Source organism: Microtus pennsylvanicus, chromosome 4 (assembly GCF_037038515.1).
Source record: "Microtus pennsylvanicus isolate mMicPen1 chromosome 4, mMicPen1.hap1, whole genome shotgun sequence".
Taxonomy (NCBI): Eukaryota; Metazoa; Chordata; class Mammalia; order Rodentia; family Cricetidae; genus Microtus; species Microtus pennsylvanicus.
In genome coordinates this window covers 71,026,940-71,039,727 of record NC_134582.1, presented here as the reverse complement: position 1 = coordinate 71,039,727, position 12,788 = coordinate 71,026,940, and the positions used below count along the sequence as shown (strand labels likewise).

Below are 12,788 nucleotides of genomic sequence, written 5' to 3'. Positions count from 1 at the left end.
TCATGTGCATGTCTGGTATCTGAGTGTCTACATACATGTGTATATGTGAACCACCTGCATGCCTGGTGCCTGCGAAGACCAGAAGAGAGTTCTGATTAGAACTGGAGTTGCAGATGGTTGTGAACCACCATGTGGGTACTGAGAACTGAAGCCAGGTTCCCCAAAAAAGCAACAAATGTAATGGTCTGCTCTGTCCCTTTAAGAATCAAGCCATGCCCACTCCTCCATTCTCTGAGGCAAGGGGATCTTCAGCTTCTAGCCTGAGTCCCTTCCTTTTCGTCTCCCTCTCGAAGAGGCAGCTTCTGTTTCTTCTCACTTCTCCCCTTCCTCCCTTCTGTTTCTCTCTCTCTCTCTCTCTCTCTCTCTCTCTCTCTCTCTCTCTCTCTCTCCTTCTCCCCTTACCTTCCATAACCCACTAAATAAATATCCAACCTCACTCTGCATGGCATTCCTATCCATGTCTCTGTTTCTTATACCGTGTGGCTCCCTGCCCAGGATCAGCCACCTTTGGAGACCTGTGGCATGGTCTCATGGTGTGCCTGTTTGTCTCTCCTCGTGGGACTCACTGCCCCTTGTGGCTCACTGCAGCCACTTGGGAACTGGGCCATCCCTGCCTGGGACTGGCTGCTCTCAGACCGGCTGCCCACTGCCACCACTTGGGAACCTGCAGCATTTCTGCTGCTGCAGCCACTCAGGGATCCACAGCATTTTACTTAATCCATTCCAACAAGTGCTCTTAATTGTGGAACCATCTCTCTGTCCCTGCCTGCCTGCCTGTCTGTCTGTCTATCAAAATATCTGTCTGTTTTGAGATAGGCTCTTAGGTAGTCTGGACTTTCCCTGAGTTACTAATTCTTGTATTCCCACCTCTAAGATGCTGGAATTACATCTGTCACTACATCTAGGAGCAACTTTATTGAATAAACAAATCAATAAATGGCTTTCTAATTAGAATCAGTAAATAAAGCTTTCTCTTTGAGAAACCTCAGAGGTTGATATGAAAGATTACTGATCTCAGAGTTCTTTTGAGTCATTTTGATTTGTGTTTCTCCCATGACTAAGGACATTACTCAGTTTCTTAAGTTCATTCCACTGTTTGAGATTCTTCTGGTGAGAGTTCTCTGTTTAGATCTATACCGCATTCTTTAATTGGATTATATGGTATTTTGATAATCTAGTTTCTTGAGCTCTTTATATATTTTGTAGATCAGCACTCTCCAATGTGGGGTTGGTGAAGATCTTTTCCCATTCTGTAGGCTGTCTTTTTGTCTTATTGACTGTATCCTTTGCTTTACAGAAGCTTCTCATTTCAGGAGGTCCCATTTATTTATTGTTACTCCCAAGAGTCTGTGGCATTATATTTAGGGAATGGTCTGTTGTGCCCATTTATTGAATGCTACTTCTTCCCACTTTCTCTTCTATCAGGTTCAGGGTGGTTGAATTTATACTGAGGTCTTTGATCCATTTGGGCTTGAGTGTTGTGCATAGGAATAGATGTGTATTTGTATTCTTCTACATGTTGACATCCAGTTATGCCAACACCATTTGTTGAAGATGCTTTCTTTTTTCCATTGCATAGTTTCGGCTTCTTTGTCAAAAATCAGGTGTTCATAGGTGTGGATTTATGTCAAGGTCTTCAATTCAATTCCATTGATTCACATGTTTGTTTTTATTCCAATTACCAAGCTGTTTTATTATTGTGTTGTTATTAATTTAGATCTGTAGTAGAGCTTGCAGTCAGGAATGGTGATACCTCCAGAAGTTCCTTTATTGTACAGGATTGTTTAAGCTATCCTGGATTTTTTTTTGTTTTTTCATATGAAGTTGAAGATAGTTCTTTTGAGGTCTGTGAGGAATTGTGTTGGGCTTTTGATGGGGATTGCACTGAATCTGTGGATTGCTTTTGGCAAGTTTGTCATTTTTATTATACTGATCCTACCTATCCAAGAGCCTGAGAGATTTTCCCATTTTCTAATATCTTCAAGACCAAAACACTAATGACAGCCTATGTTGGAGAGGAGGTGGATTAAGGGGAACACTCCTCTACTGTTGGTGGGAATGCAGTCTTGTACAGGCATTTTGGAAATCAGCATTATAGTTTCTCAGAAAGTTGGGAATCAATCTACCTCATGTTGTATTAGGAGCGGCGGGCTAAGTTCCTCCACCTGGCTAGCTTTACCCCGAAATAATTACACGGAAACTGTATTCTTTTAAACACTGCCTGGCCCATTAGTTCCAGCCTTTTATTGGCTAGCTCTTACATATCGATCTAATCCATTTCTAATATCCCTGTAACACCATGAGGTGTCTTACCAGGGAAGATCTTAACCTGCGTCTGTGTCTGGCAGGAGAATCATGGCGACTCCCTGACTCAGCTTCTTTCTCCCAGCATTCTGTTCTGTTTACTCCGCCTACCTAATTTTATGTCCTATTAAAGGGCCAAGGCAGTCTCTTTATTTAACCAATGAAATTAACACAAAACAGAAGACTCTTTCCCCATCAACCTCAAGAAAGGATGCTCAATTATACCATAAGGACACTTCCTCAGCTATGTTTATAGTAGCATTATTTGTAATAGCCAGAACCTGGAAACAACCTAGATGCCCCTCAATCAAAGAATGGATAAAGAAAATATGGTGCATTTACACAGTGGAGTATTACTCAGCTGTGAAAAACAATGACATAATGAAATTTGCAGGCAACTGGCTGGAACTGAAAAACTCATCCTGAGTGAGATAACCCAAACCCAAAAAGACAAACATGGTATGTACTCACTCATAAGTGGGTACTAGATGTTAAAGCAAAGGACAACCAGACCATAATCCACAGCTCCAGAGAAGCTAGGTAACAAGGAGGACTCTAAGAGGGTCACACGGATCGCCCTGGGAAGAGGACATAGATGAGATCTCCTGGGTAAACTGGGGGTAAGGAGCGGTAAAGAGGAAGAAATGGGCCCTGGGAACATGAGGGAATGGGATGGCCTAGTTGGGGGAGGGATGAAGTGGGAGAGCAATGAAAGAGATTATCTAGATAGAGGGAGCCATTATGGGACTAAGGGTAAACCTGGTACTAGGGAAATTTCCAGGAATCCACAAGGATGACCCCAGCTAAGACTCCTAGCAGTAGTGGAAAGGGTGTCTGAACTGGTCTTCCCCTGTAATCACATTGGTGACTAACTGTCATTCATAGAACCTTCCTCTGGTAACTGATGGAAGCAGATGCAGAGATCCACAGCCAAGACTCAGCTCCAGGAGTCCAGTCGAAGTGAGGGAGGAGGGATTATATAAGCAAGGGTGGTGGGTCAAGAGCACGATGGGGAAACCCACAAAGACAGCAGACCCGACTTGTGAGAAATCACTGACTCCAGACCTAGGGAGCCTGCATGGGTCTGAACTAGGCCCCACTGCATGTGGATGACAGTTAGCCTGGTCTGTGTGTGGAACCCCTGGCAGTGGGACCAGGATCTATCTCTGGTGCATGAGCTGGCTTTTTGGAGCCCATTCCATATGGTGGGATGCCTTGCACAGTTGCGGTGCAGGGGGGAAAGAGTCTTAGTCCTGTCTTAATTGAATGTGCCAGACTTTCTTGACTCCTAATGAGAGATCATACCCTTTCTAAAGAGTGGTTTGGGGGTTCTGTGGGGGAAGTTGAGGTGGGAGTGGGAGGAGGGTAGGTAGGGGGAACTGTGGTTGGTATGTAAAATGATTTTAAAAAAATTTTAATAAAAGATTACTTAGTCAAGACAGAGTAAAGTCTTGGTATTGGCTGACCCTGTTCTGTTTGTTGACAACCTATGAGGAAAGAGCTGAAGTGATAAACCTTGCTGTGGGATGGATCCTTTGCTTATAAATACCTGGTTTCTGGAGTCCAAACCAAATTCCCTAGCCTAGGTGATAAGTGGATAGCAGTAACATGCTCAAATATCATCTTACCTAGGCATTATAAACACATTACAACAAAGCAGCCCTCTGAGTTGACTCAGGTTCCCAGGAATCCTGCAGTACTTAGAAACATCCTGGTTGTGTCCTGCTGGGTTGAAAAAGACGATCCTAGAAACCTTGTCTCCTCCCCTGTGAGATGCCTTGAAAGCCAGTCATCTTGAAAGAAGGATGCTGACTTAATGTAAGCTTGGCATTGCAGACTCTGCTGGATCAGTGCCTTGCTGACCAGCTCAAGAACAAAGAGCCCCAGCTTCAAATTGTTAAACTTGATAATGGTGAAAAAGATACATATTCAACAGAAGCTATACTTTTAATTTATTTATTCATTTTGTGTACCTGCATATAGGTGCATATGCATGTGTACATTTGGAAGTCAGAGGCCACCATTGGTTTGGTCCTTGACTGCTTTCTACCCTTTTGTGCTATGTCTCTCTCTCTATCCGGAGGCTCACTGAATAGGTTAGGCTAGCTGGCCGGTGAGCCCCAGAGGATCTACCCATCTCTTCTTCAATAGTGCTGGGATTCCAAATGTGTGTCTCCATGCCTGGCTTTTTAAAAATGTGGGTTCTGGGTTTGAACTCAGGTCCTCGTGCTTCTAGAACAACCACTTGACAAACTGAGCTCTTTTTCTCCATCCCCAGAAATTGTATTTTAATTTTGACTTTGGGTTTTTTCCTAAGATAATGATATACAGTCAAGTCCTTTTGGTGAGGCTGGACAGCACCATCAGCCCCACCATCACAAGGAAAACGGTCACTACAGTATGCTGAGTTATAAGCACTTGTAAGCCACTAATGTGGGTACTAGAAATAAAGCTTGGTATTTGGTCTTTTATAAGAGCACTAAGTGCTTGTAACTGCTGAGCTGTTTCTTAACTGCCTACTGTATTTTGAAGCTATTATATTGGGTTGCTTCCTTCTGACAATATCCAACATAGGATATCTTAAACTTATAATAATTTCAATACATGATGAATTTATTAGGATATAGCCCATTTGTTATAAATGGAGGAGTGTATATTTGATCAGGGTCTCTGGAAATGACCTGGCCTGACACTGTCTGCACAGTGCCTGCTCTCTGTTGACCCATTGTGTGTCCCTATGTTTGGTAGAAACACACAGTGAACAATGTTTGGTCCCTTGTCATGTTTCAGTTCAGATAACTTGATGCCTCTTGGTAGGAAACCTGGCTGATACATCTCTTGCCACCATTGTGATTCTGTGTCTAGAAACTCCACAGAAACACTGCCTCTTGACAGGCTGAGGACCATCTGTTGACTTCAGTTATCTTACAGAGGAGTGGGGAAGACTCTAGTTATCATTTCAAGAGAAATCCTGGGGTTCTGAGATGCTGCAGTAGTTGATAGGAACATCTAAAAGGAACAGCTTGAACAAATAGCTTAGATAGTTGGTTAATTCTGCCACTCATTCACTAACAATAAGCCTCTGGTCTTTCACAAGCCCCATTCTAAGCAATGGTGGTTTATTTATGTCAGTCTAGATAGGAAACACAATGACAACAGTGAACATACATGTGTACATGCATGTACATATGTAAACAAATGAGGGTGTCATCAGAGAGTAATCTGAAATGAACAGGTGTGACAGAAAGAGGCTGAGTGGTCCAGGAATGCATCTTCAGAGAATCACATTTAACTAGGGCCTGGGTTGTAAGGAAAAGCCTCTAGCCGGTGCAGAGGGCTAATGATCCTCCTCTCAAGGCTAGGAGAGGTCCAGGAGCATCCTGAGGGAAGGGAAAGTGTAGTTGGTTGGGGTCAGGGCAGTTGCATCCTGTCCCAACTGTGTGCTACTGTGCCCTTGCCTGGGCTAACACTTGTGTTTTCTTCTACAGACGACTTTGTAGAAGAAGAGGAGGTGCAGTCCTTCGGTTACAAGAGGTTTGGTGAGTCCTGACAAAACTTGGTTCCTTTCCCTCACTCGGTATAGAACTCAATAACAGACTCTTAGTGACGGTAATGTAATAGACTTTGACACAGGTAAACATTTGGGACTTCGAAGTCCCATTGTGGTGGAAAACTGAGCTTCTATGTGACAGGTGGATGTACAAGTGTGAGGGTGTGTGGAACAAGAGCTGCATCCAAGCAAAGGGAAGCGATGTGATGTTTATGTGTCAGCTGCCAATCTATTGGGAAAGGGAAATATGTGGCCAGCAAGGAGCAGAGTCCATGGAAAGTCCCTCTGCTGCATTCACACCAGTTTCTCTGTGTCTTGCCTGTTCCTAGGTCTTATGCTTATAAATTTAGTATTAGATGAATGGGAGGGAGACTTCTTCCAGGGACCTCACTGTGTATGTGCGCTATGGAAATAATGGCCTGCAAAGCGTCTGTGCTCCTGGAACCTGAATGGTTACATGGCAAAAAAGACAAGCCACTACTGGACCGAAGAGTTTGGAATGGGGAGATTATATTGAGTGTCCTTATGATAAAATTTGACACAAGAGAGGTGTGTCCTACTGACTGAAGCAGGATTGGGAGGGTGCTTAAGTCAAGGAATTTTGGTAGCTTCTAGATGCTTAAGAAGGCAAGGAAATGATTTCTTCCCCCAGGGTCTCCAGAGTGGGAACAGTTTATCTGAGGCAGCTGAAGCTGACTTCAGAATCTGACTTCCAGGACTGTAAGAGAAGAAATGTGTGGCCTTCAAGCCTCGCTGTTTGTGTCATCTGTCACAGAGCCGCAGGGAATTACCACTCACCCGCTGTCTCTGCACCGCTGCACTGTGATCTATGCTCTTGTTACAGAGCTTGAGTGTGAGGGTCGCTCTCTGCCTCAAGCCATGTCCAGCCACCTGCTCTCAATAAGCCAATTAAAAAGAGTCAAACTAAAAGGAAAAAGGAGAAAAATATCTCTTCAGTGTAGCCACTTTGGGGTCAAAAAGATATAGAGAATCCTCGAACCCCTTAAGATCTCCTCCAGTGTCATGATGTGAGATCAAACTTTAATAGAAGGCCAAGGATATGTGCATCTAAGTAGTTCCAGCCAAAATGTGGTCCCACCCACCTGCCCATTATCCTATGAGCTTCTGTCTCATCCTGTAAGGTGATCTGACAAGTTGTTAGATCCATGTGAAGTCTCTTCCTTCTCCCAGCCTGATATTCCTGGGTGAATTCCCATTTCTTTGGGCTTCATTATCTTAGTAATCTGATAGTTGCATTCAGAGAGACAGACAGGCAGGCAGGCTGGCAGAAAGACACAGACACAGTGTGCCCTTAGAATATCTTTATTTCTGCCAGGCCTGTTACAGTCCTCCACTTTCTGTTTTAGCACTTCCATCTTACGGTGGACTGTGTCTATGCCTGCAACAATATAATAAACAAAATGCAAATAGAAACCAAAGTCAGAACACGTTTAGTTAGTGCCAGGTGCCCATGCATAAGAACCAGTTTTCATGACCTCTTGGCTTTTAGGAGACTGACACAGGCAACTCCATCTTGTCAGTATGATACAGGATTTCTCCGTGAAGCTTAGACTGGTCTCAAACTGAAATCCTGCTTCTGCATCCTAAGTGCTGAGTTTTCACACAAGCTCTGCTTTGTCCAGCACAACTTCATTTAGATTTGCCAGAACTGCAAGGGAAGAAATGTGTGATGTGAGCAGTACCCTGTTCCAGCAGCCACAGGGAACTAACATTCACCCCCCCACACACCTCCTCAGCTCCACGTGGACCCAGCTTCTCAGGCTCTTCAGTGTATCTGAAAACCATCAGTAAAGCATTGCTGTTCCAACCACAGTTCAAGGGAATGAAGGGAACAGCTTGTTTTTGTGCCTTGGTCCTAAAAAATAGAGAAGGATGGGTGGGGTGGAGGGGGAGAATATGAATATAAAGAACCTAAATCTACTTCCTATTACTTGAAACATCTTGGCTGGACTTTGGTTAAAGTTAACAGTCCCCAGCTGCTTTGGCTCCATAATTGTTGTAGCATTTTTTTTTTCTGTCTGGAACCAACATTTCTGTGTTTCTTTTTGGGGAAAGAAATGGGGCTTTACTATAGTTATTCAGCCACATGAGGCCCATAATTTTCAACTCAGGCTTTGTCAGAGCAACCTGAATCCCAGCTTTCCCTACCTCCTCCGCATAGCAACAGATTTCTGGGTCCATACTGCGTGTTATTCTGATTCCCTTGGGAGAGAGTCACTACGAAGAATGGTAATGGAATTGAAGATGAAACTGAGAATTACAAAAACACACGGACTAGAAAACACTGGAAAATAAATATTAAAATGGCTGTATATTTTGGAAATAAGTAGTCGTGTGAAGAACTGGAAGATATTTTTAGATGATCTCTTATAACCCAGGCTGTCCTCAAACTTGCCGTATAGCCTACTACGTCCTCTTGCCTGAGTCTAACACATGTCGGCCAACATGGCTGACTGAGGAAACATTTCTTTAAAAGCAGTGACCAAATTGGGTGTATACCTGTAATTCTAATAGTTCCCGAGGATGAGCCAGAAGTTCATGGCCTGCCTGGACAGCTTAATAAGACCTTGCCTCTGTGTATAAAACCTGAAAAAGGTGTGGGGATGCAGGTCATTGTCAGAGCGCTTGACTAGCAGCGTGAAGACCTGGGTTCATTCCCTCATTCTACAGAATAGATACATTAAATAAACAGCCAAAAATGAAGGTTACAGAATCAAAAGGGTGACACAGAAAACATCCAGTTAATTTTATGACTGCATTATTAGTTCAGTGGGTGGGGAGCTGGTGCAAAAATAAAAATTAGCACATTTTGAAAAAGATTTTAATTTATGGGGCTAAATTATACATGGGGATTGCCAACTGGTGACTCAGAGTCTCCTCATGTAATGAACTGATAACTGTCCAGAGAGCATAAACAGAGAAGGAAGAGAATGAATGCTACCAAGCATCTCAGAAAATTAGGCTGATGCAATTCTGAAAACCCTTGGGTTCCTGAGCCTGGCATGGTGGCACACGCATATTATCCCAGTGCTGGGGAGGTGGAGGCAGGAGGACCAGGAGCTTCAGGCCTGAGTTTCAGGCCTGTTCCATAAGACCCTATCTCAAAACCAATCAACTAACAAAAGGAAAAGGAAGAGAATTCTGCTGGTGGGAGGCTGGACTGTGTTTCTAAGCAGAGATACCTTCTTTCACAGGGCTGCAGATGCGGGAGGTGAGATGTGGGTAGAATGAGTTCCTGGTCAAGTGAGTTAACTGGATCTGGGGTTAGAAGATAAGCTCTCTATTTGATTAGAGTCTGGGGATAGGCTCTTACATTAGGTTGAGGTGACCTTTCAACTTCTGTGCCTGGGAAGGGCACCCTTAGCTCAGAACCGAAATGTGGGCCTAACATCACTATCTAGGCCTACTGGGGAGGCCTAGGTGCTTTTATAGGGCCTAGCACTCTGGCCAAATTCTTAAGGTCAGTAGGTTTTCAGCCAGTTCCTGACTCAGAGCCACAGAGCCTATTCCTTCAGGTGTGAGCAAGCCTGAGCAGCCCCTTTCCAGTCAGTCGTTGGTGGTCTAAAAAGTAGACGGTGTGTATAGGTGGAACAGTCTGATAGGCCCTGCCCCTGCTGACTCTCCTTACTGGGAATCAGTTGATGACACTTATGAGCCTCACCATCCACCCTTATTCCACAAGCTGTTGACGCCAGCAAGGTAGAACAGTCTAACATGCTGGACTTTGGTGCAATGGTGCCTAGGTAGAAAGGGGCTGGGTAGGCACTGTGTTGTAAAAACAGGAGCTGTACTATCACCTACTAGAGATTTGGGGCCGCAGACTCTTGGCATTTGTGTATAGTCACTTCAGAATATCCAAGTGTGAATCCTCATTCCTAAGGGGTTGGGAAAGGTATGACTTGCCTCTAAACATGGCTGTTGTGTTGGCTTTTATCTTTGCAAAAGGAAGCTGAATACTATAGGAGTTATGTTATTGTTTAATTTTAGAGATGTTTTATATATACAAATAGAATAAAAACAGCTTGAATTTGACATGCAGATGAGCCAGGGTTAATTATCCTTAGAGCAAAGGGGCCATTGTTAGAGCAAGTCATCACTGAGTAGGCTTTTCCTAAGTTATCCATCATAGTTATTCAGAATTTGCTGTACAAGGTCAAGGTTATTTATACTATAATATTGGTCATTTTCCAGATTTAGCACAGATTATAATAAGGAAGAAAATGTCTGATCTAGTATATACTATATTAATTTTTTGTCATCATTTATTTTTCATTTAGAGACTAATTGTTACATTTTAGTCTCAACTAGGTCTGTTTTCCTTTATGTATGTCAAAGTTGTTTAACCCCATTCTGAGAGTTCTGAAAGGTGTCTAAAAATGAGACCGGTGAAGCCTGATGATTGTGCCACTAATTTGTTCCACAACATAAACTTTCAACAAGGGGAATCTTTGAAGAGTTAATGAAATGGACATTCTCAGATTTTAATCAGGCTTTGTGGGTCAACATCTCTTGGCCTCAGTCTGCAAAGCTAATTGAGGTGTAACTATGGTTACAACTTGACAGAGGGCCTTTCTTGAGACATGAGGTACCAATCTATTGTTGTGCATATGTGCCTGCATGCGGTGTAAAGTGTGGGTGTGCAGTAGACATGTGTGTACACAAGTCTCATTGTATAGTCCAGGTTGGGGCTCTTCCTGCCTTGGTCTCCAATTTGTGGCATTACAGGAATACATTGTTACTTCTGGGTCTATTTTTATTTTCTTTGCATAGAATATGCTATTTCCTCTAAAGATACCTTTTTATTTATTTCATAGTCTCTATTGTTGACCGAGGTTTTCTGTCCCACCCGACACTTGTCCTGCCTGATTCCCACAGTTGTTAAGTCCCAAAGAAATCACACAGAGGTCTACATTAGTTAAAAACTGATAGGCATAGTAGCTCAGACTTCTTTTGAACTCTTATAACTTTTATTAGCCCATTATTTCTGTCTGTGTTAGCCACGTGGCTCTGTACCTTATTTGGTGTGGTAGTCACATCTTGCTTCTTCTGTGGCTAGGTCACAACTACAGACTAGGACTTCCTTCTTCCCAGAATTCTCCTGTTCTCATTGACTTGCCTCTACTTCCTGTCTGGTTGAGTCACCTATACTTCCTCCCTGGCAACTGGCCAATCAGCGTTTTATTAAAATACAATTGACAGGGTATAAACCATTGTCCCACAGCACTTCACCCCCTTTTATTTTTTAAGGAACAAGAACTCTGAAACCAATATCTTTTGTTTAGCTTTTCTTCTGACCATTATCCATAACAACTTGTAAGCAACATTCTAAACAAAGGAAAATATCCATAGTCCATTTTTCTGGGAATGTGGGCATAGTTTACCAGGCTACTTCCTGTGGTTGGGGCGCTGATAATCTTATGGGGATCTAAAGAAAATGTAGAATTATGATTAAGTCTTGACTGGAGTATCCTGTGAGGCTTGATCATCTCAGGCAGCAGTCTTGAATCTGTTCTGGATGTAGAACTCAGACATCAGGGCCATCTGTTCCTACTGAAGATTTTTCAGCTGGTCTTCCTTGATAAAACCTGATTTTCCTAACTCAGAAATAAATCCATAGCCTCTCATTTTCTGTGGAAACAAAAGCAAAATCACTTCTCCAAAGTAACATATCTTTTGACTTCAATTTTGAAGTCAAGGCATTTACAAAATATTTATGTTTTATTAATCCAGCAGCATTTATATTTAAATGACTCTTAGCAGCTGTTGTTCCTTCCTCAGCATTCAAACAATTCAAAGAGACAATAATAACATATAGTATCCAGACTCTCTTGTGTATTTTTCATCTTTACATGGCTTTATTTTAACCTCTATTTCTTTGATTTTTATTTTTTTATTTTTAGCTTTTTTAGACAGGGTTTCTCCATGTATCTTTGGCTGTCCTGGAACTCATTCTGTAAACCAGGCTGTCCTTGAACTCACAGAGATCTGCCTGCCTCTGTCCTCCAAGTGCTGGTATTAAAGGTGTGCACCACACCTTGAATTCACAGAGGTCTGCCTGCCTCTGTCTCCCAAGTGTTGGGATTGAACGTGTGTGCCACCACACCCAACTACTCTCGTTCTTTCTTTTTTATTTGAAGGACTTTAACCTTTTTTTTCCTCTCCCAAGCCTGCATATATTTTTAATACACTGTAAACCATTTAGAGGTTTTCGTCTTTGAGTCTCTCTTTACTGTATATCTCTTTTTCTGACCACATGAGTCTTTAATTTGCTAGGCAACATGGCTAAGATTAAAGCCACTGCCCATTCTTTAGCTTTTGGCCTCATGGCGGAGGTACCAGCTGGAACCATGTTTGTTACCACAGCTCTATGGTGTTTTAAGGTGCCTGCTACCACCAAAGAGCATTTGGTCAGCTTTCATCAACACCATTAAGTGTTTTGTGACAGGACCTCTTAAAAGAGCTCCAGGGTTTTGCAGCTAATGCTGAGTCAGGAAGCCTCTCTTCTTAAATGAGAGTGCTTGCTTGCCTCTAGCAAGCAGAGTATCTACCCTAGAAAGTGCTACTATCAACAAACTGTGCTTAACTCTATTATTTTATGCCTAGAATTACTTCCCAAGCTCTCAGGCTTTATTTGGATGCAGTTGTCCACATGGGCGCCATTTGTTGACTAAGTTTTCCATCCCAACACTCTATTTTAAATAAAAGTCATATATGAAAGGACTGAGGATGTAGTTTAGTGGTCGAGAACTTGCCCGTGTCATTTGCCAAGTCCTAGAGTTCAGTTCCCAGCACCATCAAACAGTAGTTACAGAAACAAAGAAAATCTTCCCATGACTCTGGAATCCCTTATTATCCCACTGGTGTCTCCCTGATTGTCATAGATGCAACTCCCCCACCCCACCTCCACTTCACC

General features: G+C 42.8%; 1 protein-coding gene across 1 annotated transcript in view; it reads left to right on the top strand.

Annotated features, from left to right (window-relative positions):
• Window positions 1–12,788, top strand: part of Colec12 (collectin subfamily member 12) — a 195,858-nt gene that overhangs the window by 13,645 nt on the left and 169,425 nt on the right. Inside the window, exon 2 of the mRNA XM_075969338.1 lies at window positions 5,793–5,843. Coding sequence (XP_075825453.1) covers window positions 5,793–5,843 — 51 coding nt within the window. The remainder of the gene's footprint in view (window positions 1–5,792; window positions 5,844–12,788) is intronic.